At 38.5% G+C, this 26,790-nt stretch overlaps 2 protein-coding genes across 3 annotated transcripts in view; both read left to right on the forward strand.

The window, feature by feature from the left end:
* Positions 1-6,098, forward strand: part of LOC119741810 (vam6/Vps39-like protein) — a 66,660-nt gene extending 60,562 nt beyond the window's left edge. Inside the window, exon 19 of the mRNA XM_038217709.1 lies at positions 4,502-6,098. Coding sequence (XP_038073637.1) covers positions 4,502-4,678 — 177 coding nt within the window. The 3' untranslated portion in view covers positions 4,679-6,098. The remainder of the gene's footprint in view (positions 1-4,501) is intronic.
* Positions 6,099-9,674: 3,576 nt separating this feature from the next.
* LOC119741235 (spectrin beta chain, non-erythrocytic 1-like) overlaps positions 9,675-26,790 on the forward strand; it is a 58,403-nt gene continuing 41,287 nt past the window's right edge. For both annotated transcript variants that reach the window (XM_038216978.1, XM_038216979.1), the window contains exons 1-3: positions 9,675-9,843; positions 18,869-19,000; positions 20,833-20,984. In XM_038216978.1, coding sequence (XP_038072906.1) covers positions 18,910-19,000; positions 20,833-20,984 — 243 coding nt within the window. In that variant the 5' untranslated portion in view covers positions 9,675-9,843; positions 18,869-18,909. The remainder of the gene's footprint in view (positions 9,844-18,868; positions 19,001-20,832; positions 20,985-26,790) is intronic.

The raw sequence follows: 26,790 nt of genomic DNA on the forward strand, positions 1-26,790 counted from the left end.
TTCGACTGTCCTTCCATTCGAGTCTACAAATCCATATCTACAGTCCGGTCAGTGTAAACAGGTCAATGCTAGTTCTAAACCAATTTTCAATGCAATGCCAATCTTATTTTTTTTGCGTGCCAGCATTTTCCCTTTGCGCAACCCCGACATTTTTTTTCCCCTCTGCAATCTTTTCTTTGGAGCATGCAAACACAGGCGGCATCCCTAGCAGCTGGTTTCCCTTGGCAAATCTGTTCCAGTTGACCGCTGATCGGCACAGCCAAGCGGACCGGTAGTTCTCTCTCTTCTGAACGTCTTGTTTGGGTCAGCTGCAGCCTCACACATCGGCGAACTGATAAAAAAAAAACATCCCTTGCAGGGCAGAGCGGATCTGATACTTCCAAAAGCCTAACCGGGATCCACTTTGAAGGGGGGGGGGGGGAGGCACTGAGAGGGCCTAATTTTCTGGACAGGTTGATTATTGTGTTTTTGACAATAAAATGCTCATTTTGGCCTTCCCCAAGTTCTGACTGGGGGAGGGGTGCACAAGGTGGAAAAAAGCCTGGGGAGGGGAGGGGATAAGGGCTGTTGAACCACTGTGGAGTTGTCGCCCCCCCCCCCCTTTCCCCTCACTCCCGACACCAAAAAGATATATATATATAAATCAATATTAGGTGTTGCCCTTCACCGACGTATAAACACTGTATACTCAGTGTGTTACCTCCCGAGTGAAAGTTGGAAAAAATCACTTGGGTGGGACTCGAACCCACGACCTCCTGCTTTCTAGTGCAGACGTCTAACCACTCGACCACCGAGCTTGCGGGATCGGTTGGCTGGTTCGAATGGTTTGAAAATTCCATCTTATGAATAACATATATTTATAACAATTATAGTAATAATAATTACCTAAATGTCCGCCTCTCTGCAACAATCGGACATTAAAAAAAATATGACGGGCCTGACCCCCCCCCCCCCCCCCTGTAAAAATCCTGGAACCCTCCCCTAAGGGGAAACAGTAAATTGTTTTTTGTCTGCCATCAGTAATGTCAGTGTCAGTTTCCACACACTAGGGTCATTTTGAGAGCATTCCAACAGACTTGTTTGATTTAAATCACTCAATTAAAATCACTGATTCAAATCATAACTTACATCAATCATTCCTCCATGCATCAATGAACTATTGTTGATGTTGCCAAATAACCAGATTCTACCCACAAGGTGCATGGGGATTGGCATTTGTATCACAAGCAAGAGAGAATCGTGCACATGCATTTTTACCGACTTCTTGATTGGCAAACCTATCGCTATTTTCACATGGCCCAAGAATTGAATATTATCAAATTCTCAGCAGCTAAAACAGTCGTAACTCGTATACAGTGACATGGATACTGGCATGACCCAAGCCTGCTTTTCACAGATAATTCAATGTGACAGGCAGCGACCTACATGTCCTGCAAATCTGCAAGATATTTCAAGAGTGTCATGTCGTGAAAGCTGACAATACAACCCGTGGCTTCCTACAGAGTCGTTCCAAATTTTGACGTGATTTTGTGTAAACCTGTAAGCTTTGTACACAAGCTACTACATGTATAATCACTCTTTTAGAGGAGAACAAAAGTTTTGTAGATTAGACCGACAATGTTCCCTTCCCACTGTTCATATAAGATACTAGGCACTGTCCCATGTGTAATTTACCTGGTAATTTATTCCCACCTGCTTTAATTAGTCTCAGATGAGCATGACACAACAAAGATAAAGGTACATTTACTTGAATACTTCTCACCTAATTTGATTATTTCTTGTACATGTGACAGTCTTATTTGGAAAGCTGCAGCATTCAGACTTTTTCATTTTGTATCGCAGACTTATTGGATATTTTGCCACATTTTGTCAAGTTTGTCTGGTTTTGTTACATTAACACAAAATTTTGTATAACTCTCATTTTATCATTTTGGACAAATTTGACCAAGAACTCAAGTTATAGAACAATTCACCATTAAAATAATTAGGGTTTTTTGGCGCGCTGGTGGTGTTAATTTTAAATGTTTTGAAAAGTATGAGGTTGAAACCTGTTTCTTTCATGAAGGTGTCTCGCGATCAATGCTGTGACAGAGTAAATTAAGTCAAATTCAGGGTATTCTTGCTTGTATCAAGGCACAACTTACAGCCTTTTCCTGCTCAAAGTGTTCAGATTAACCCTCCTATGCAAACATACATTCTGTGCAAAGTTGTCATTTCAGTCCAAATTAGTCAAGTGACTGTTTTCAACAGTTAAGAGCTCCCAGCCTACATGATGTGGGATTGGCTGGCTGTGACTGTTTATGTATCTTGATACAGCTATGATTTGACTGTAGGTGATTGATAAGCCAGCTGTGCCTACCACCTGCCTGTTTTTGTCTGTTGACCGAATTTGACTAGTCACAGTGCTTGCTTGAAATATGATCTGACTGTTGGTGACTAGCCTGTGTCTAAAGCATGGCAGGGAAGAGGATTGATTTTTTTTTACTGTACTGTGACAGTTCAGACAGCAGGAGGGTTAGCACAAAATGTATTTTACTCTTGTGGGACATTAACATTTTATCATCTTTGACAAATTTGTCAAAGAAAGCTACAGAACAAAGTTACAACTAAAAAAAATTTTTTTGGAGGGGGGGTGGTAATTTTAAATGTTTTTAAAGGTATGAGGTTGAAACCTATTTCTTTCATGAGGTTATCTCGCGATCATGTTTGCTAATGCTCTGTCAGAATCAATTAAGTCAAATTCATGGTATACTTGCTTGTATCCTGGCAACAACTTACAGCCTTTTACCCGTTCAGCCAGTCCTAATTAATGAATGTTTCATCAATTCAGATGAACACATCCATGCTGTGCTTGGGAGTAGTCACATTATGTTTCACCCTGCAGGATTTACGTTGTCTTAATGGGGAACATTTTACACATTGTAAATTAGTCTTGAAAATGAAAGACTCACCTTATTTTCTGAAAGAAGTTTTGATGAGCCCCGAATAGTAGGAATTTGACAATTTCTGCATACGTGCAGTTTTATTTCAGTGGTGTGACTTTTGAAAAGGGATAGATGACATTTTGGCCAATGTCAGGCCGAAATCACAGTTGTCGCTGATTCAATCATTAGTTGGCCATAAACTAAATCACATGTATCAGGGAATGAACAAGGACATAGGAATGTACCTGTCCCGGTTCATTTGAATAGCTTGTTGACTTGATGATTGGATGTCTTTTGAGTGTAATGATGTGTGAAGATTGACTACAACTCTTGACAGAATACAATTTGGCAATTGGGAAATTTAATGCAGAATATTGATAAACCTGAAATTTTAACCCTTTCTCCATTCCTTGCTTTAATTTTTCTCCCCATTTGCAAAAAGGGCAGATAAAATCTAAAGTGCATTGGACTCGGACTTGAACTTGACACTTCGGACTCGGACGCAATGTTACTGAATCAGACTCGAAAGCAAAATGACAAATATGCTCTTTTTAAACTGAAAATTGAAGATTTGTTTGTTGCAAAATAATATTCATTTAATTGCAACAATACATTTGTCTTTTGCCGTGCGTTTTCTTCCGTTGCACAACCATTAATCGTAATATTTTTTCCTTTATTTAATCCATCCACTTATGAGTTTTTGTGTTTTGTGACTCATGACTCAGAGTAGGACTCGACATTCGTAACTTGTGACTGAGACTCGGACGTGACCCAAATAACTCGGGCCCCGACTCAGATTTGACACTGAGGACTCTGACTCGAGGTTTGAGGACTCAAATGCAGGTCTGGGTGCGAGTGGTTTCTGGCCAGTGTCTGGAGAAAACACTATCCATCCGTTCTTCAAGAACAGTTACTTGTCATTTTGAAACCTCATTTTCGTATCCTTTCAATTCGTAATACAAGTCAAGCAATGTCTTCCAATCTGAAGTCAAGTGTCAAGCTATACAAGTGAACTGTGCCATAAGCATTCCTTTGTCATTGTTCACCCGGTTGCTTTTAACCTTAACTCCCTAGGCATTTTTTCTAGGATGCATCCTCAATCCTGCAAAATCCTCCAACTGCCTCCATGTAAAAATAGCATACAGCCTCAAAATCCTTCATTATTTCTTGAATGTGGTCTGTGGAGGGGTGACCACTGCCTCAATCCTGCAAAATTTTCCAGCAATCACTGTCAATATGTTGAGGCTGAGCCAGTGACATCCTGAAGCAGGGTGGAGGATTTCAAGCATAATCCAGGCCTATATTTATGGACGGCTGAGCATAAACAACAACAGGTCTGGCCCAAGACCTGGACCCAGTGCATCCTCCAAAATCAGCAACACACTTTTGCCATGCAGCCTCAATCCTGCAAAATCCTCCATTTTGCAAAGAGGATTTTGGAGGATTTGGGATGGTTAGGGTTAATGTTTCTTGCGATTTGACCTGTAGTGTACGCGACTACAACCCTGCAATGTGCAAACTCTAACTACTTGTTTACCAACCACTTCTTCAATTGTCTCCCCTGTGTCTATCTGCAGGTCCGTGAGCAGCACATCCACTACCAAAGCCAGAAGTGCGAGATTACCGAAGAGCGCAACTGCCCTGTCTGCAAGAAGCGAATCGGCAACAGTGCTTTCGCTCGCTACCCCAACGGTGTTGTCGTACATTACTACTGCGCCAAAGACCGCTCAGTCTGTCCTGCAGAACCCACGTAATGACTGGGAACTATAGTGGCATTTTACATTACCCACAAATACCTTTTTATGTTGGATTATTATAGATTCTTTATTATTCTGAAATTTGTGAAAATTATGATTTGTTGTATGGATTTTGTGTCCCACTTTCCTGTTAAGAACTGGGGGAGCAGAAACTTTAAGATTTCATATGTTAGCCCGGAAAGTCTTCCAAGTGAAAAATTAAAAGAGGAAGCATCTTAAGCATTTCGACTTTTTTTAAAACTAGAATTCTTTGCTCATTGCATCTGTGAATGCAACTTTTCTTTTTATCAAATTGTGATGATGCTGTAAAAAAAAAGAAACAAAAAGAGGTCTGACAAAAATAGTAAGTCTAAAATTCCAATTTAAAACTATGTTATCCCCCCTTCCCTTTGAAATGTTTCACAAACATTTGTTGAAGGTCCTCTTTATGAGACACAACTAAATATTTACCAGTTTGTTATCACCAGAGATGTAACAAGTTAAATGAAAGAACTTTGTAAGAAGAAAGAATTCTAAAATACTTCTTAAAAGTCATTTTAATCACTTCATAAATATAACTAATCCTAGAAGAAAGGTCGTGCCACCTTTCGGTAAAAGTGTTCCCTTCCACACTGCATCTATGGAAATATGGGTGGGTTTAAAGGTTTTGACAGAAACTGTTTATTTGTTGGCAAATTAACATGTTAAAGATCTTTTATGTTTGGTTTGACTGATGGTTGCGTGTTTAATATTATTAACGCCACTGGTGTCATTGTCTAGAGGGTGGTCCAATAAAAAGCTTACACTTTTTCAGATTCATAAGATGTTTTTTTCCCCAACGATGGTCAGCCGACCATTTTTGGAAAATCAAGCAAAAATTCCACTTTTCTTGAAAATGACAGCACACCCGGTGCACTGATTTCAGAGGATGCTTGAAACTATTATTTGCAGTTAAGTATTAACTAATATCAACAGTCAAGTAAGGTATTTTCATGATAATTTGGTAGATTTTTGGTGTTTGCAAATGTTGTTAAATTACCTTTAAGTCAAGAACTACTTGGAATTGGAAATGTACCTTGCACCTTGTAATTTGTGGTCAGCTTCATGGCAGACCACATTGTTTGATGGCAGTGTACGAATTTGGACATCATTTTTGTTTAGTGGTGGGGGGGGGGGGCTGGTTGATGGAAGGGAGGAAGGCTATGGGACTTTATGGAATCGGATAAGGAAGGTTCTTCCAACAATTGCCCCCCCCCCCCTTTACGCTATGCAGGGATGATGAAAAACTGTGTTAGCATCTATCATCATTATCAGTGTGGGATAGTTGAACTGATTGCTTTTTGGTTAGCCGTCATTCTTGATCAAATTTTCTGTCTGGTTAATGGGTGTACAGGGCGAGTCAAAAAAAAGCGAAACCCAAATTTCGGGACCATTGTTTTAATGAAGTTCTGCATGTAGCACTTTCAAAATCTAGGACATGAAAGCCCAATTCCTAAGCCTTCTTTGAGTACAAGAATCATTCAAATCACTCATGTACTTTTCAAGTTACGGAATTTTAAACACAACCACCGTTTTAAAGTTCTGTCCACCGATCACAGAAAAGGAGTGCGTTCTTTCAGCAAAACGAAAACAATTCACACACATCCCTATGTGATTTGTTTTCGTTCTGCTGAAAGAACACCTACCTTCTTGTGATCCGTGGACAGAACTGTAAAACGGTGGTTGTGTTTAACATTCCGTAACTTGAAAAGTACATAGATGATTTGAATGATTCTTGTACTAAAAGAAGCTTATGAATTGGGCTTTCATATCCTAGATTTTGAAAGTGCTACATGTAGAACTTCACTAAAACAATGGTCCCCACATTTGGGTTTCGTGTTTTTTTACTCACCCTGTATACTGCGCCTAACAGATTGCGGACTGAGTCTGTAATCACCGTGTTGTGACTATCTGAAGTATAGAATTTTATATTTGTGTTTCATCATGCGAGGTGAAAAGAAAATGTAAATTTGTGTAAAAAGGGATACAAAAGTTTAATTTCGAGGCTTGATATGTACACAAAATCTTGTAAATTATTCAAAAAATAATGCAGTATTTTTTTTTTCTGTACAAATTTTTGTAAATTGTAATTGCGTATTATGCTTAGGCTAGAATATGTTCCTGTGATCTTTGCAAAACATATTTCCTCAAATGGACATTTTAACAAGTGGATGTGTCAACATGTATCACAAGATGGAAGTGTAATTGATATGGATCGGAAAATAAAGACTATCAACTCCTATCAAGGCCAATTGTTCAATAAAACAAATAAATTAGAATTTTCAATAGTGTGGTATTTTAGCTCTTCATTTTATGCAAATTCCCCCATGTCTCTTCAAATTCATAATAAAAATAAGTATGTCGCTAAGGGTTACTGAAGCAGACTTTTAATATTCATAAATAGAACTTTGCAATATCTTCTATGATTGATTTCAAATGATTTAGAAGTGAATAAATAATTATGCCATTGCATTTGTTAAATTTTAAACTCAATTTGTTTTGAATTTCAAACTTTTGATGCGAGAAAACTGTTGTTTTGGGGCCAATTTTGGCAAACAACAAATCTGGAAAAAAACCCCTGTTTTTACATTAAACAAAATACAAGTTAATATAGCTAAATTTTAACAGAGATGTAACATTATCAGGTTAATATTTTTTTGAAGAAAACCAACTTTAAAACAGGGTTGAGTAGAAGTTTTTCTGCCGCTCAAAAATACCTCAGAAAATCCCCCGACCTGAACATTCCATTGTTGTGAACCTTTGGTGTGGTTCCTAGTTTCACAACCCACGCATACCCCTGGGGTATAATTTTACCCCTCAGAGGTGAGAAATTGACCTCATCTGGGGTCACACGGACGTACATGTTGTGTGAAGCTTATCAAGCCAATGCACGTCTCCCCATTGGACAAAAGTCACTGTGTACATGTACATGTACTACATGTACATGTACATGTACATGCTTAGGCCTACACCTGAGCGGAATGATCCTATGAATTATGAACAGCATTAATATTGGGATCAGACTGATACATGGGGAAAACAACTTCATAATTTGTGTATCCGGGAGGAAGTGCAAGAACCACAAGAGTTGCTACATCAATTTAGAGACCGTTATAATCATCTGCCCCCCCCCCCGACGCTGCTAAATGATATGACATTGTCTGTAACAAGTGGAATGCAAGTTATGCAAACTGATTATCTTACTTCATCATAGCGACCCAAACTATACAAGACTGTTGACATCTTACATGTACGGCCCTGTACCGGCATTTATTATAGTTCTTTGATCGTTTCAGTTCACGAGTGAACGATTTATTATGATCGACCGATTTATTTTCCCGTCGGCCCATAAACTTTAATCAACTGGCCTGTCCGTTTACCAACAATAATTCATGCATAACTTGGCACTAGCTTTGATTTTGGGTAAGCCGCTGCGATGTCGCGCAAAGCCTAACCGGATTGTGGAGACCTGTCGGCCACCGAAACATTGACCAAACATCAGCTTCCAATCAAACCAAGTATGCGTATAGACCCCTTGCGTCTGACGTCACATCTGAGGGCAGGTTTTTGAGTGTGATATGACCAATGAGGGCGCACCGTGTAAGGGGGCAAAGGCTTGAGTTTATAATGTTCCGATTCCGAAACCTTATAATTGCATGGATGCAGCCCGTAACTTCGACAAAGTTGCTGACAATCAGCCAAGTTGAATGTGGCTCAAGTATTTTTGTAGTCATATTTAGTCTACGTCAATTGAGAAGACCAAAATGGAACTTTTTAAAGAATATATAATCAATAATCTTCTTCCCTAGATTGAACTTTCATTTTGTGGGTGCCAAAATATGTGCCAAGCGGGATTCAGTGGTGTAATAACCCGGAAGGGGGGGGGGGGGTTGCAGGAGGAGGTACCCCCAAGGCGGCCCCAGTGTACATATATCCCCAGAATTTGTAGGAAAAAAACAGAAGAGCTTCTTTTTACGTCATGGCCGTCAGTCAATGGGAAAGGGGAGTGTACCCGCCCACTGTTTAAACTGGGGGGGGGGGGGGGGGTTTATGTTATTTTGTCCCCTAGGCCTATACCTTTTTCTGGCCCTCGAATACAATTTGTAAAGTTAATCAACTTTACAAATTGTATATAGTTTCCAGTTATGAGAGGCTCATATTTAATACCTGAACTGTCAATACACTGATTGCACGCAGCAGCAGCGATCTACACGTACCATGTTAACTTTAAAGTGTAAAACCATTGAGTGTCGCCAATTTCTTTTTCTTTTTCGTTTTACCTGGGATGATACTCGTACTCATCTAGTCGACGTGGGCCTGCGCCAGCCTGAACTTGAATGTCTCGGCTCTGTGAATTACGGCAGTTGTTTGATGTCTATCGCTAGTCGGTGATTTGTAGGTAATATTTCAAATGTCAAATCCATACATCGAGTAACTTACTATCGACAGACGCGTGCCATTTTGACATTCTATATAGCTGTGACAGGTGCGCCTGCGGCCCGCAAGCACCCCGGGTGGGAAAAAAATTAATTGAGCGTCCTTAACTAAACTTCTAGAAAGTTAAATAAGTTGTATCGGGCAGAAGTGGATAACCTAAATAGTCAAAAAAATATATATCCGTTAGCTTTCAGGTAATTCACAGTTTGGGAGGATCCTTTGAACTACGCGGCCTCGCCTAGTGTTTATAAACATCTCGACACCACTTTTGACCGCGCGACCCTCAAGAATCAGCCGACATCCCATAATACCCACCAGGTACGCTTTACGTTATGGACGCATCACGGCAGAAATTAATCCGCAAAAGTTTCTAAAATCTATTTCCTGGATCATTTCGTAAAAATGAAGCATTCCGAATCGTAAAATTACAAATTTAACTTCAAAATGAGCGAGAATCTATAAAAACTTCCCCACTTTAGGGCGATTAAATTGAAAATACGAAATATTTGGGGATTGTATCGCATAGGGCGGAGGACTACTGTCTGTCTGACTGTTGCGCGCGATGCGGTCGCTGCTCGGACTGTGGATTTTTCAATGGGGGTTCAATTTCTTGGATTATCTGGAATACAATAATTAATTTAAGGCCACACAAACTCAACAATTTATTGGAATAAACTTGGACTATAGTACAATCTCCATAGAATAAGGTAAGTGGGGAAACGTTAAAATGGTTGCTTTGTTAAAGGCTCAAAACATCATATTTCTTCGGCGTACTTGTGTTCGCCATTCGTTTACACGCTGTAGGAGCTCCCTGTATTTGAATGTGCAATAATTGTGAGGCATGCCCTGCCCATTTCAATATGTACTCTGTACCCGTACCCGGTGCATGGCCGTTGCCTTCCATGGCTGTGTAAGTAACGTTGTAACTAGATCTGTACTGTAGATCAGTGTTTCAGTAACATCACTACATTTTCCAACACGACGGTAGTGCTTCCATACCTCCATGGTGCTTCCTTTCAATGACCTGTAGGCCTAATGATTATTTTGTACCAAAAATGACTTGAATTTGATGCAGACACAGGCTACAGTGTGAGTGTCACTTTGGCTGTGCTCTTTTAAATTTGAAGACGACTTTCACCTAAAAAAAAATAGATTTTGTTTCGGAAAGAATGTTGCATCCATCATACATTATCTCAGTGAAGGTCATCCATTGCAAAAATGTTCAAAAGACATGAATCTGGAACTGAGAAGTTTTGTTAGAAAATATTTCGAAACTGCGCTTGATTCGATGATATTGACTGTCTATAGACTATAATTTGTACACAACCAAAGAAGTGGCGTGTGGATACTACATTCTTTCATCCTTTTCTGGCAATACAAAATGCGATTCACTTTGAAATTGAATGAAAAATTAAACCAACAATTTTGCATTTGTAATGTAATTAGGCCTAGGCTATATACGGAGAAAAAAAAATCAATTTGGATATATTTTAAAATTATTATCGCCCAAACGTTAGTTCAGTACTGCAGAGTAAATTGGTTCCAGCCCCAATCGGATACAATAACTGTAGAGGACCTGAAACCAGTGAACTTGCAAGGTGGGTTTTTTAACCCTAACGTACCTGAGTCCATCAAAATCCACACCCCTGTTTCGGGGGATTTCGGCGGATTCAGGTTACCACCATATTGAAGAAGTTGAGGGATTTTGATGGATTCAGGACATGAAGCCTAGCGGTACTGCAGGATTTTGATGGATTCAGGATACCTCCATATTGAGCAGCTGGGGGACTTTGATAGATTCAGGATCCCAACAGATTTATTCCCGGCTAACTGGTGGATTCTGATGGACTCACTGGCCACCAACATTTTTTTGCATGGCAAAATTGATGGATTTTGGCGGATTCAGGGTACTTTCTAGTAAATATACCCAAGGGGTTAGGGTTAATGTACAAAACTAGTCAGAGAGCTGTACTAGACATGGTAGATGTTATTACGATTAAAATGTAATGTTATTTATACAGCCTTGCATGTTTTAAATTTAAAAAAAAGGAATTTGTTGAATAGTACTGAGAGTCCTTTTTTTTTTTAAAGAACACCTGTTATCATTTATCATGTTGACATGCGTGCTCCAAATCACTAGAATTTCAGACTTTAACCACAAAGACTTTCAGAAAGTGAAATTGAAACTAGTAGTACTGCACCAAAAAATGTAGTAAAGTATCCTTACACTTTGTTGATGATCAGTCATTGCCTAAAAAAAATACAAAGTGAAAGGCCTTCTGGAAAGGAGGGGGTATCCTGAGCTGAAAACTTACAAAACCTAATCAGGTAAACATTACTCATCTTCAGCCATCATCATTCTCAAATATTTTCTGAAATTGACAACAATGTGTATGATTTAGTCCTTGGTAATTTCCAAGCTAATTCTAATTTGAAATAGCTGAAGCATAAAAATACATAAAACTTGTAGGCCTACTGCACTAGTACCCCCTCAACAGTTCTAAGCAGGAAAGTTGGGAGAGACTAAAATGCATTTTCTGATGGCATCTGATGCAAATGTGGAGACGCTACAATTTGTGCACATTCAGAATAAAATAAGTCATGCATACCTCATGCTATCCATGTTTAATACGCTCCTGTTATATCCTTCCTACTGGAGCTCTCGTGCTGAATTTCTTGTTACGGTCCAGTTTAACCAGTTTTCATGTGCCTGTCTGTTTGTTGTGCATGTTTTCCGCTATGTGGAGTTTTGCAAAGTTTCTCAGTGGGCCAACCTTAGTATTGAGGGTCTCAAATTCTTAGACTACATGTAGATTAACCATGAAAGTCAGGTGCTTGTCTTACAACAGGACTGGGTCATACTATCATAGGATCCTGGGTCAACCTTGCTGACTGCATCTTGCTTTAGATACTGCAAGTTGCCCCTAAGAAAGGCCAGACTTTATGGAAATATGTGAGTTCTGGGCATATTGTAAAGAAACTACAACAAATGCGATGTCGGCGAATGTCCTTATTTGGGAATTTAGTTTGTTTTCTAATCCGGGTAATTTGGTCAAGGGCAGTAACTAAACTCTGCATCAACTCAGTGAAGGTACAGTAAATGGCACTGAGTGACTGTACACTACTTGTAGGATCCTGCCGTAAGAACTCTAAATTGTTGCCTGGTGTGGCAGGGTCAATGGTGTTTTGTACACCCGAGGGGGCAACATTTGCCACCGAGGGTGTACAAAACCCACGGACCCCGTTACAGCAGGCAACATGTTTTTGTTGCCACGTCTGAAACTGTGGGCCTCTTCCTGTTGCGGTACAGAATTGGCGAACTTTTCGTACATTTAAATTTTCTCCGTGCTGATGCTGTCCTATTCAAAAATCAAATTTCTGATCTCGTCTTTGGAACGAGAGAAACCCCTTCTTTAATTGGAGGCAAACTGTTGCTTTATGCTGACATTATTATGGTGAAATTACTACCAAATTGGCACAGCTAAGAAAAGCAGACAAATGGGGACGAACGATGTAAACAACGATGGCGGTCATATTTATAGCGGAAATATTGCTTCACTGTCCCCCATGGCACATCTCGTAAAAACATACATCGATTTACGTAGTACCAGCGTACATGTAGCTACATTGTACAACCTCGTACCCGAGGTCACACAAATATGTACAACGTGGTGGAAATGACATTTTCAATAGCGGGAGAGAAAAAGGTAATGTCCCCCGTTGGGTACATCACTCATGTACCATGCGCGCGGCATACATTACTGTACATGCATGTTTGTGGCATGACACATGATCGATGATGGACAAATAAATATTCACAGTCTATTGCCGTGCTACATGTATAACAAAGTGATCTGTTTATCCTAGTTCACATGCATACAGCATGGAGTACTCATATACATGTACATGTATTGACATCTGAATGAGTTCAAACAGGTCACGTCATTATTGAAAAATATACATGTATTAATCCTAACCCACTAAGGCTTACTTTGTGGCAAAGTACCACATACTACAAAATACTACAAGAATTATGTATGCAGTACCTGAATACTTAAAAATATGAGTGCTGTGCCCACTTATGTTGATGTTGAAGTACTGCATACTACAGATTGTACATGTACTTCTAGTAGTTTTTGTAGCTTTGGGTGAGGTTAGGGTTAAGTGTAGGCTCACAGTGGCAAATGCTCGGTCTCTAATCTTTCACTGTTGAGGGGATACTTGACCACATTTCCTTTTATAGGGGGATTACACACATGTACATGTAGCTGACAGTCTCTGGGTATCTCAGTACTCTACTAAAACATTCTGCAAGATGATAGGCACCGTACAGCCTAGGGAAGAGTAGGCCAACACGAGGAAAATGAATCGGCGCTGTTAAAAGTCAACTTGTTTGAAGCTCTTTGATGAGAATTGTTTTCGTTTGATACAGACGACATTTTGCAAGTTTGCATGGCTGGAAAGGGAACTCACTTGAGCTTGAGTTGACGTGTTTTTTTTTGCCCAAAATCTTAGCGCAGTGTATGGGATTTATTTGGTTGTTACTGTCCAGAACAATTCTCAAGCTGTTAGTATTAACCCACTTGTGATGTGGTGACTACATGTACCTGTTCACAAATCATACAAAGTTAAGAGTTACTGAAGATTGTTCTCAGTTATAGTAAATATGGCATTTTGTCCGTTTCCATGGCGCGGAAAAGGTACCCACGTGAGCTGTGCGGGACTACATTTTGAAAGGTGTGGAAATTGTTAGCTGAAGTTGTTAGCTTTGTGTGTTTGTTGATGACCACAGCCGATTGCCTTTATCTGCTAGACAAATTGTCCTTGCTTTTGTTTGTTTGTCAAAAGGTCATTGATCAAAGTCCAAGGTTGCACAATTTATGGTACTCGTTTTTTTGGAATTGATGAAATAGCAATGGGTATTCCCATCTGAAAGTTGATTCGGTATTGTACAGCATATTTTCAGTGACTGTTAAATGTACAGTGTCGAATGTACAGATAGTCCAGCATACATGTACATGTACCATGCACATGTACAATGTACTTGTGCCTTTACCTGAACAAGTTCCCTATGAAGAATAATCTCTTCTGAAAGCACAGTATTATATGGTTTTGACATACCAAATGGAATGTTAAATATCTACATTATCATGTACAAACATTATTTTGCCCTTGGGATCAGTGTCAAAGTTCATGATTGTCTGGTATACCAGCTTAATTGACGAGGGGTAAATTTAAGCATAACAAGCATTTTTTAACCCTAACCTTCCTCAATCCTCCAAAGTCCTCCGGGTGGTTTTGGAGGATTGAGACTGAATGGTGTTTGAAGAAGAGGAGGATTTTGGAGGATTAAGGCTAAATACATTTTGAGAAGCAGGGCTGTTGGAGGATTTTGAAGGATTGAGGCAGTGGGTATCCTGCTTTTGAACATAATGCAAAATTTTGGAGGATTTATTTGGAAGAAATTTGGGAGGATTTAGGATGGTTCTCAGCATAAAGGGCCTGGGGGTAAGTGCAGTGAAATATGTACAATTTCAAGCTTTGTCACTTTGAGGCTAGTTTGAGTGAGTAAGTTGTGTTATATTCATTACCCAACCCCAGTCCACTGAGTACTAAAAAGGTGTACTGGGATTACCTGTGGAGTATACAAAAGAAAATGGATGACCTTATTGAAGGTCCTTTTCAAGGTAAAACGTTATTGTTAGTAACAATGTGGGTTAGAGTAACACAAAGCTTACAGTCTGATGACTCACTCTATGATCTCAGTCTGAATACCTGTGAACTAGGCCATAGATGTAAAAGAGCTTCAATTTGTCATGCTTAGGTTACCATATTGATATGGAGATTTTTCCCCTGAAAAAAATTCCAACTGGACTTAAAGGCATTCGTGTACACATAGGATTATTTGCTTTTCATGAGTTTTGTTTCCAATAATAACGTCACTCAAAATCCAAAGAATAATGTTCAAAACCTAACCCGGTGGACATTACACTATTAGAGAAAACAGTGACAAACCATTCACAACCTTTTGGTCACGGAGCATGATTGTGTCGATAGCACGCTTTATTTCCAAAGATCACTCAGTTGACTGATATTTGGAAATAACCCTCATTTCTTGATTTCTTCTAAGTGAAAGCCAGCCAGACGGAATAATTTCACAGACCAGTTCCAGTTAGATCTTTAATCCAAGTAAGATTTTAGAAAATGATTGTTGTGGTTACTTTTGGGATTAATGCTCTTGGGATTAATGCAAATGATCCTACATGTACCCGGTATCTTAAGCGTGAAACTTGGCACATTATTAAAAATGTATAATGTAAAAAATAAGGCACTTCAAGGGAGGATGATGAATGAACACATACATTTTTTTGTTGTACCTGCCAACCATTCAGATTTGGCTGGAATCATTACGAAAATACGAGTTGTATTCAGATTAAAGTTTATCAGCCTTTATTACAAAGTTCCTCAAAATCGTTTACATTGTTCATTAAATGCCGTGATTATATGTGTAATAAATGACTGGGTGAACCAGCGTGTGTGTCATACACTCGCTTTTCAAGATGGCACCCAAAACATTGCCATGTGTGTCAAAGTTTTCATCATGTTTGTAGTTTTCACAAATGTTTTTCAAACTTTATGTGACATCTTCATGACTTCCAAGGCAACAAAAAAGGGGACATTTTTATAGTGACAAGCACATTTGTATTGAAAGAGCTTGGGTTTATCACAGTGTTTTGCAAAGATAAAACAGCATGCGTTTGTAAGGTATGTCGGCGGGATATTTCTATCGCATACGGCAGCCCTAACGTGTGTAAAAACATACAAACTCGAAACTCAACATCGATAGCATGTAAAAAAATGTGCGCACATGTTATTATTGTTATTATTTATTTGACCTCAACAAACAAAATACAGACAGTAAACAAATAAATTATTAAAAAATTAAATGTTGAAAAAAAAAGAGAAAAAAAGTTGGTACATGCACTGTTATGTTTAGTATATGCGCAGTTGAATGACTGCGCAGGTTGATTACTCCTTGTGATTTTGAAAAGTTGGCAGCAATGTGTACAATGTGTATCAAAATTTAGTGAACACAATATACATGTATCTCTGACCAGTGCTGTTTACGAAGTGATAACGCTCGTTGAGGAAGTTAAGTATTTCCTACAGGAACAGGATAAGCCCAATCAGTGTTCAAAATAGTTCTTATGTCCATAGCACAGTGCCCTCGATGAATTGCCAGTTGAAAGTGGAACCAGAACTTCTTTTTTTGTGTGCTTTGTTGCCTGATGGACGAAAAAGGCTTGTTTCTTTTTATGGGTGGTTTAGTATCGGAGTCAGGTACCCGAGTTTTCAACCACTGATGTCTGGAACCGGTTCCAGATTTTGGGATTGGGTACCCGTAACCAATTTTACAAATGACATAGTTACTTCTCAGACAATGAAAAAGAATTTTGCTCTTTGTGGGGAATATTCAAAATTTTCTAATTGAAAAACCTAAACAGATTTCACGTTTTTGTGCATTTCAAAGTGCGACAAACGACGTTCGCGAAAGATTTCAGTTTGGGGTTGGGTTTCTTTTACGGGTACCTGGATATCCGTGTTTCATACTAACCGTAAATGCACACCACTATTTCTTTTAAAGGTATAGTCCATCATTTGCAGCCATCCGAAAAGTAACTGGCGTAATTATTGTTGAAAAACAAACTTGGTTGAAAGATAGTAAGGGGACTAAACTCCCTGTGAAATTATTCTTTCTGGGAAGCTGTCATTTTGAAGTAATCAACGAAAGAAGGCATTTCCAACGGTGATTCTTAAGAAGCACCGTAGGAAAATTTAAATTAGTAGTTCGTTTTGTTATTCAGCGCAGCGCGCACAAGTATTGGAACGACGCACACGCGCGCGCGGTTGTTATAATTCGTCGGATCAGTGCGCGACGTCGCGTATAGCTGCAATTCAAAACAATTCAAAACATGATTCAGTAACTTTGGATTTGAAATTGAGATCTTAGAATGCTGTTTTTCTCGGAATGTACAGCTGAAGCTTAGCTGAAACTTCATCAGGTTAGTTGCTCAGTATCCTTCATTAGATTTTGAACTCTTTTGTTGCTTCAAACGAACAAAATGCACAAATTACAAATGATGGACTGTAGCTTTAAAGATGTATGCCCTGGTAATCTTTAAAAACAAAACAAACAAAAAACCAACGAATTTGCCATTTGTATGTTTTGTTTTAATTAATGAACAAAAAAACTATTTTATGCAGACTTTGGCCATAGTATCTGCAACCCTCTGAAAACGGATTTTCGTTTTGCGCACAAATGAACCCGCCTTGCGGTGGATTTTTTCTTTCGATGTTTCCTCGTTCAAAAGTGATTAACGTTTCTATTTCTAGAAAATAGCAATTAAAAAAAAAATCTGTTTTTTGAGGCGAAACTCAAAAATACACGAGGAACGCATCTTTGAACACTGTCCATATTACATAGTTGATTTAGTCTGAATTTGAAGGGGGAAAAATGCCTATAAACTTATGCTATGTCCTTTGTGTTAGTTTTATGTTGGATAATTTGTTTCAGTATATGTAAAAAAAAATCAAGTAATACATGTACCATTTTGATTGAATTTTTTTTGGGGGGGGGACCCCAGGCAAATGGCAATCAGAGATAAAATGTCTTCATTTTAAATCATTAAATGAACCAATACTTCAGTTGGTAGAGTGTCATTTGAGATCACAGATGTTCTTGAGATCACAGATGTTTTAATCCTGTTCTAGAAAGTCCTGTAAACTGAGAAATAATATGATGAACCTTGCTAATAGCCAGTTTCTCCTTGCACATGTTTTTTAATAGATAAAAGTCATAATGCTACAATATCATTTTGATATTGGGATAATGGGTTAACCCTAACCCACCTCAATCTAATTGGAGGATTGAGGACGAATGGTGTTTGAGAAACATTAGGATTTTGGAGGATTGAGGTTGAATGGTGTTGAAACACGTGGATTTTTTAGCATAGATATGAGGATTTTGGAGGATTGAGGACGAATGCATCTTTTGAGGCAGGATTGTCAGACATTTTTTAAGGATTGAGGCGCTGGGTATCATTCATTTGAACATAGGTACACAATTTTGGTGGATTTTGGAGGATTGAGGATGGTTATAATAATAATAATATAAACATTTCTACCGCGCATTTTCCAAATAAAATTGATCAAATGCGCCGAACAATAAGAACAATAAGACTTTAAGTTATTTAAAAATTCAATAAAAATACACGAAAACCTACAACAATCAAGTCAAATCATTAAGATAAACCGGTACGTGAATACTACAGATAAAATACAAGTTACTCATTTAAAACCCCATAAACTGTTAACTTTGAAAAGAGGAATCTCCATTCAATTAAATAACTGAAAATTTTAAAATGTCAAATTTAATGCTATTGGCCTACTGACCACTTATTTAAAATCCAACAGAGTCAATTTACATGTTAAAAGCCTTTCGAAATAAGAAGGTCTTCAGTTTCGACTTTGAGCTAGTGATATTGTGTTGCTGCCTGATGTCAGTTGGGAGTTCATTCCAGAGTCGGGGATCAGCAATAGTAAAGGTTCCTAGCAAAAAGGGCCTAGGGACTAAATTCACTGTTCTGTTTTGTTGCCATTTTTTTACAATGATGTCTTCAACCACCATAATGACAATAGTTATAGACTAATTGTTACTTGTTCTTTCTGCAGCCCGCATCTAGTCCCCCGCCAGGCCTGGTCAATCAGCAGCCATGGTGGAAAACGACGTCCAAATGGATATAGAGCCAGACGATGCAGGGGGAGCTAAGCTCTTTGAGCGCTCCCGCATCAAGGCACTTGCAGGTGGGTGAAAGCAAAACAAATCCTTGAATGTTTCGGGACTCTTTTCATTTATGCTCATTTCAGTTGTGTTTTTAGGTATATAATTTCAAGTAGTTTGCTTCCACTACAAGGAGTGCTAGTTACAGAGTAGAACTTGTACAGGTTGGTACAGTACCCTCATTCATGGATTTTATCATTTTAATCATTGAGATATATTTGTCTATATAATTATCAATGAATTAGGCAATAATGAACTAAAAACAGTGTCTTTATTCACTTGAGATCTTGCATTAATGCAAGATCCAAATTTTAGTTACTGGTATGTCAAGATGGTGGCTAGTCATATAAGTACAGTCGAATCTCGTTAGTACAAACTCTGTTAATACAAAATTCTGGTTTTAACTAACAAAAAGCCTTAGTCCTGACTGTGCATTTATGTGAACAATGAATGGGACCGATGTTCCTCTTAATACAAAATTCTGATATAACAAACAATTTGGCTTGGTCCGAACGAGTTTGTATTAACGAGACTCGACTGTATATTTGTTGAAAACGCTCAGGACCAATATCGAACATGTTAAATTTGTGAAATAGTTCACAATATTCATGATATTTAGGAAAAAGGGGGGTGATGTCGTTACTAAATTTACTCCCCTACCAACACCACAACTTCAGTTTCCAGTATCACACCTTGAACTGATGTCCTAACCTAATTTTGAAGTTTCCTCTGTGGTATTTGAACATCATTTCCTCTATTCAACCAACCGTGTTCATTGTTTTCCCCCCACAGCAATACACATACAAAAAAAGTAACATTTTATTCCTGGCCTTGTGTGTTACCCTCTGAATCTCATGATTTAATAGTCGCATATCTAATTGAATTACTTCATTCCAAGTTGCCGCTGTCTAATTTACATGGGTTGTAAATGGAGCCAGTTGTCGTATGGGTAAAATGTTATCCCAGACCGTAATGGATAATTATTGGGTTAGGAATGGAAGCTACGGAATTACGGGGTGTCTGATGTGATACAGGATCGGTAAATAAGTTTACAGCTGATTGATGGATGAAAAATCCCAAGTGTGCGCTGAACCAAATTTAGTGTGCTCATGGAAAAGCAATCACCAGCAGCACACTGTTTGGAGCTGCGTTACCTCCCCGCGCCAAAGCTGGGGCTTACAGACACCCATCGCAATGCCCGGTGTTGTCGTCATGTGAAATTTGGCATGACAGAATCCCGATCGCCGCGTAATTAGCTATCGGCTGTGGAGGATGTAACTGTAGGAATTGAAAGGGAAGACGGGGGTATTTACGAGATGGAGTCAGTGATTGCGCACATGCAAGGTGAGATTAGCGAGGGGAATTAATCACCAAAGGACTGATAATGTGGAGTCTGGTGAAGCAGTTGTCATGATCGTTGGAATGCTACTATGTTCACCAAACCTTGGAATTTTGAATGGCTGTGAACTTCTGATCCACTTTGATCTCAAGTTCCCCTTTCGTTTTACATCATCAAGAGAAATGGATGCTAAAGTATTTTCATTGCAATCAGACAGAAGGACCCTACTTGGGGGTCGTCTACTTGTATTGGTACTATGATGTTCGAATTTTTTTTCATTCAGGGGGTCGTCTACATGTATTGGTACTACCATGTTTGCAATTTTTTCATTCAGGAAAGGTGCACGGAATTCAAGCAAGTTGGATACGCTTGAACAAGAATCGTTTGTTTGCCACAACTTTGACATTGAGCTAATGTGTGTGGTTTTTTTTTTGGTTTTTTTTTATTAAATCTTTGCTGTTTAGATTCGTTGCAATCTGGAAACCATGCTCTTTATTTGTTTTTTTTTTTCTCCAGATGAGCGTGAGATGGTACAGAAGAAGACCTTTACCAAGTGGGTCAACTCCCATCTCCAGCGGGTGTCTTGCCGCATCGTCAACCTGTACACGGACCTGAGGGACGGCAGGATGCTCATCAAGCTCCTGGAGGTCCTGTCAGGAGAAAGACTGGTGAGTTTTTATGCCCAAAGTAACAATAACAATTTATTATTATTTAGTTGTAGGCACTGTGGCTTGCAAGCCTGAAGAAACTTTTGGTGAGAAGATAATGTTGAGTTTTAGAGGTCAGAGGAAAACCCCAGGCAAACATTCTTGGTAAAACCCATGGAATCAGGCAGGAACTTTTTCCTTTCCATAAGCTTTAACTTTAGGCAGCTCTCAAAGAATTATATTTTGGTGGTAGGCATGATGTGTAAACTGTTCAGTTTGCTAAAAACAAAATTATATAAGAGAGCATGTTTATAGTGATGCGATGTTTAGACTTTCAACAGTATTGTGAGTTGGAATTATTTTAATTATAATATTAGAAGAGGAGACACAAATCTCCTGGGTTAAAACCTGGACAGACCAACAGCTTTTTGTCACATTCCTTTATTCCTTCCTGTCATTTGTGGTAGTAAGGAAACCAGACTTTTGACAGAAATCACCCTCTGCAAAAACAATCAACTAAATCTTGTTAATAAGGCAGATTATTAGAAATTACACCAGGGGTCAATTTAATAAAAGTTCATTTAGGGTAAACTACCACATATTACATAGTACTACAAACATTATGTTCCCAGGTACAAAATACCAGAAAATACTATGAGTGCTATGCCCACTTATATGCTGAAGTACTTCATACTACAAGTTTACTTCTAGTAGTATTTTGTAGCTTTAGGTGAGGTTAGGGTTGAAGGGGCTGCTCAGCACAGAATTTTTGCTTAGCACAGAAGAAAGTTGCTTATTAAAAACAGTTCTCATGCCATGTGTATTGCTGTTGACTGGTACTCTGCCAATTTTTGCTAAGCACAAGATTTGCTGAGCAGTATTTTATGTTAAGCCCCTCCATGAAATTGGGCCCAGGAGTTCCTGCGTTGCCTTTCCCAACTTAAGATTTCTTGTCAAATTGGTCCCTTTAATTCTTCTTTACTCCCCCATACTTCCATGTGTTTTTTAATTAAAAAGTGGCACATCTCGTGAGCTTTTCAAAATCTTGCGTGCAGTTGTCAAGGTGGTTGATGTGAAGAAGACTCCGTCTGATAAACATTGTCATGACAAACATGCCACAGTTGTAGTGCATGTCATTTTAATGATAAACAGTACCAGACGAAGGGCTGCAAATGTATATTTAAATCCCAGGAAGTATTTTTGATATGCTGAGCATTGTGCCTTCACAAGTATGTTTTTAAACTTCAGGGCAGATGGGCAACTGTCCTTGGGGGTGTCAAAGCACGGCTTAGGCTTGTGAGGAATGTTTATTATGATAATACAACCAAGATATTGGTTTCAAAAATGACAAACAGAATGTATCCATATCACTGTATCCTGGTCTCACTAGTCCGTATTTTGTTCAAGTATAGAGACATGTGATACATAGTTTTTCCAAAATGGTTGGTCTTTGATCCCTGTTGCAGTGGGCGGATATTCGAAAGGCACCACCCAATTGATATTTTTCATGTCTTTGAATATGATAGCTATTTTTTGTTCAATTCGCTTTTGACCTTGAATTTTGGATTGGAATTATCTCGGACCATATTCATGAGGAGTGTCATGTATCTGTGTTACGTAAAATGTAACGCAATACTGAGTGACATTGCTTGTAAACACGTATGTTCTACATCGATTGTCTGAAATCAGGCAGGCTTTTCCTTCAAAATCAACTGCATGAAAAGCTGAAGATGACACATGAAAGACATAGTATATTAGGGTCTGTACTGTATGATATAAATATAATAAATATGTGCGTCATTTTTATTTGATAAAATTTAACAATTCATTATAGAAAATTGAGACATTGAGCTGCATGTCAAGTAATAGTTTCTTGGTTGCACTGTCCTGAATAGCAGAATCGATCATACTGATAAACAAACAGTGGATCGCGGAGGATTTCGGCAGTTAAGAGTTAGTTATGTCATGATTATATCTTATAATGGGAAGTAATATGCAGGGGCCAGCATTTGGATTAGGTGGGTTTTTTTTTTAGAGTATAGAGGGAGAGAGAGTGTGTGTTTACATTTCATTGTTACATAATCCATCTTATGCAATCCGTTGTACAGCCCTTTATTGAAGTGAGTCTTAGAGACCCGCTGCGAGTGTGATTCATTCTGCTGCAATTCAGCAGTTGTAGGCGTTCCCATTAAATACATGTAAGGGCCCCATGTACAGAGCGTTACAACCTAGCAGGCCTGTGTGAACCAGGGCACGATGCATAATTTACCAGGCTGGATAAATGGCAGTTAGACTCAGAACCAACGGGCTTTGCCAAGAATTTCAAATACACCCGGGAGAGAATGATGTGCCATAGGGCTGTATTTTTCTTTTGTTGGGGGAATTCTTTATTTTAAGCATTCACATGCAGTAATGTCTTCCAGGGAAGTGGTCACTGAGATATTTTTAAAAAGTCGTAAATGTCTGACACTGACACTGTTTTGTAAAAATAAATAATATTTTTAAAGGGCGGGGTTGCTTTGGACAAGGCAGGTTTTCTTCCTTTGGGTCAGTGCAAGGATTTTATTTTTTTGCGTTCTTTCTGTCATTTTTCCAAATGAAATTTAATCTGTCATTTAAAAAAAAAACACCCAATTTTCTATCTAGAATAAATTCATGGAGAGGAAACACAGATCACAAATTCAAATTGTGAATAAAGTAAGAGCCCGTGATACTTTGCAACTTATAGTAGGTAACGTATTCCAGCTAATCCGAAAAGAAAATGACACAAAAATTATAATTCAGTGTAATGCTCTGAGGAATATCCATTAATAAACTGTTGGAAAAAAAAATTCCTGAGGATTCCTATAGCCTACAGTGGTGAATGTGATGCCTCGCATGCATTAGCTTTAATGGCATTCTGGCTTTATCTAAATGGGAAAATAATAAGTGAAATTAAATTTGAAAAAAAAACAAGTCATATCACATGTATCATGTATAGAGGCCCCCCCCCCCCCCAAATAATTACATTTAAAAATTGGATTCCCTTGAGATGTGCGGTGTACACATGATAGGCCTATGATGTGCTTGATCTCCACACCCATACCTCAGGCCAGGCATAGCATTACCTGCCAGCAGTGCCACCATTATGCATGCACATATTTGTAGCCGTTGACCTTGCCCAGTTCAAGGTGATAGAAAGGACAAGTCCCCTGCTGATGGTGCTGGTAGAAAAAGGTTAAAGGTATTCACAATGCTGGGCTTGGCAGCCTGTTTGGCACATGGATGATAAGCCCGTCTCAAAATGCAGTCACATTACACCTTGGTGTAATTGAACATATCCATCCTCATTCCCAGGGTTTACGTCAAACCTTAATTTTCAATCAGAGACCCTGGTAGGATGACCAACCCTTTAATGGGATTAAATTCATGGTTATTGCAATATCAAATTTTGAATTTTTAATCATCCAGTGATATTAGTTTTCAAGTTGTATTATTCGTTTGAACCAAAGTACAAATTTCTACAAATCCTTTGCACAAAAATTAATTTGTCCCATTTTGCTTACAATTAAAGCATACTAAACAAAATTCTGAGATTTTGAAAGCAGTAAGATTTTTGACTTTCCTTGTCTTATGTGCAATTTGATCCTTCGTCTCATTTTTTTAAAAACAAAACTCACACTTTGTTAGCTGTATTATTCATACACATGATAATGCAGGGTTAAAATGCCTGTAATAATCATACATAAAACAAACATGTACATGTATGTATCAAGAGAAGCAGAGAATTTATCAAGAGATTGAGAAATATCATTGCATTTTTTTAAACTTAGATTTATAATTATAAAATATAAACATTAATTTTTTTTTTTGGAGGTCGTAATTGGGGAGGCAGAACAACAGCATCACGCATATCGATTGTTCGCTTTTTGTTCCTACATAATTCTCTAAAACCACCGTTGCTCATGAACCATAGCATTGCAGTGCTGTGCTGCATTTGCCATTTTAGAGAGAGACCTTGGTCTAATTCTAATGAGATGAGAGTGACACATCGCATGCACAGGCAATCAGGAGCCATAGACAATGGCATGATGTCTGCGCATAAAATATCGTGCCGACTTGCAAATATGCCGGAATCAATAGCTATGGAAATACAAGGACAGCCACCCATACCCCGCGTTGTAAATACATGTAGTTGTGTTAATTAATGCATGTTTACATTATCAGTTCAAACACTGTTGTACATAGTCTAAATCAGGATTGTTATTATTATTAAATTAGTCAGTCGTATTAGTTTAATTGATCTGTTCACGGAATTTGCATGTATGGAGCCATCCTTCATCCACAAAATGTCAGACAAATATTTTTTTTTTTTCATCGCATTAGCTTGTTTCTGTATTGCGTCATAAAATTGTCTGTTCATGTAAACGCCTGTAGGGAGTCACGATACCTGCTATTCACAAGGGCTTACAGCCACATTGCATTATCACATGTCTGCATGTATTAATAAAAAAATTTGATGGAACAATTTTCTTTCTTGCATTTATCAGTAATATAGACTTTTAATTTTAATGTTACATGTAGGTACTATCAAATATAATAAAAAATGTAATGGTATTGAGGATTTTCATTTGACATGTAGTATTAATTTAGCTGACTACAGGGATGACTAGTTATCCATTTATTTTATTTTATAAGTTGGTGTATTTTTCCTTTTTTCAGACTTCTTGATGGATCTCCCAAAACATTCCTTTAAAGGGTCTTTAAATGATACACAAAATTCCCACTTTTGTACATGTAACTGAGGAGTCCGCATTAAGAGAGAAAATGCAAACATCCCTTTGAAAAAATACAACTAAGGTCACCTTGAATCTGAAAAAAAAACTGACTACTATGTAGATTTGCTCCATACTAAATGGCCCAGCAATTATTAATTTACTGTCCCAATTTTGCAAAGATTGTACCATAAAGTTACTTTAACCCTCCCGCTATTATAAACAGTCACAGACCGTCAAAATTCACTTCCCCTGCTATACTTCTAACAAAGGCTAGTCACCAGCAGTCAGGTCATATATCAAGCAAGCGCTGTGACTAGTCAAACTGGGTCAACAGACAAAGCAGGCAAGTTGTGGTCACAGCTGTTTTGTCACTCACCCGGAGTCAAAGCATAGCTGTATCAAGTTACTTAAACAGCCATAGCCAGTCAATCCTGCTTTATGTAGGCTGGGAGCTCTTAACTGTTGAAAACAGTCACTTGATATATTTTGACTGCAAGGACAACTTGGCACAGAATGTATATTTGCATAGGAGGCTTGAGTACTGTAATTCTGTAAAGTGCTTGAAATGCTTGGGTATTAAAGAGTTAACATAACTCGCTGTCACATGTCAAGCGTGATCTTCACATTATACGTGTACATGCAGTGAGGCCTATCCATAGGCACATGCAGAAAATACACGGGGGTGTGTCTCGTGAGCAGTATACATGTGTACATGTACATCCCTTGCATTTGGGCCCCTTGCATAGCATTATCATTCAACCATGATATTTCCCCATAGGTCTAGTCCCAGGAGGGAAGGTGATGGGACGGTGATGTATAATGAGCGGAAAACGCTCGTTGGTGAGGAAGCCTCGATCATCCTCGATCTTCGGATTTGATTAAATATTCATGACTAGTAAATTGTCTTCAGAAAAAAACACATTGCATGTCCGACCTTTTCAGGGGTTTGATGTGAATAAGTCATTTTAATTGCTCATTGTAATATTTTGTAATTGGTTAACTAATTGGGTATTAGCAGATAATAACTCTTGATCGAGCTCTGAAAAAGTTACTCAAATGTTAAATTAAAT

The sequence above is a fragment of the Patiria miniata genome, unplaced genomic scaffold (assembly GCF_015706575.1).
Source record: "Patiria miniata isolate m_02_andy unplaced genomic scaffold, ASM1570657v1 HiC_scaffold_5, whole genome shotgun sequence".
NCBI classification, from domain to species: Eukaryota; Metazoa; Echinodermata; class Asteroidea; order Valvatida; family Asterinidae; genus Patiria; species Patiria miniata.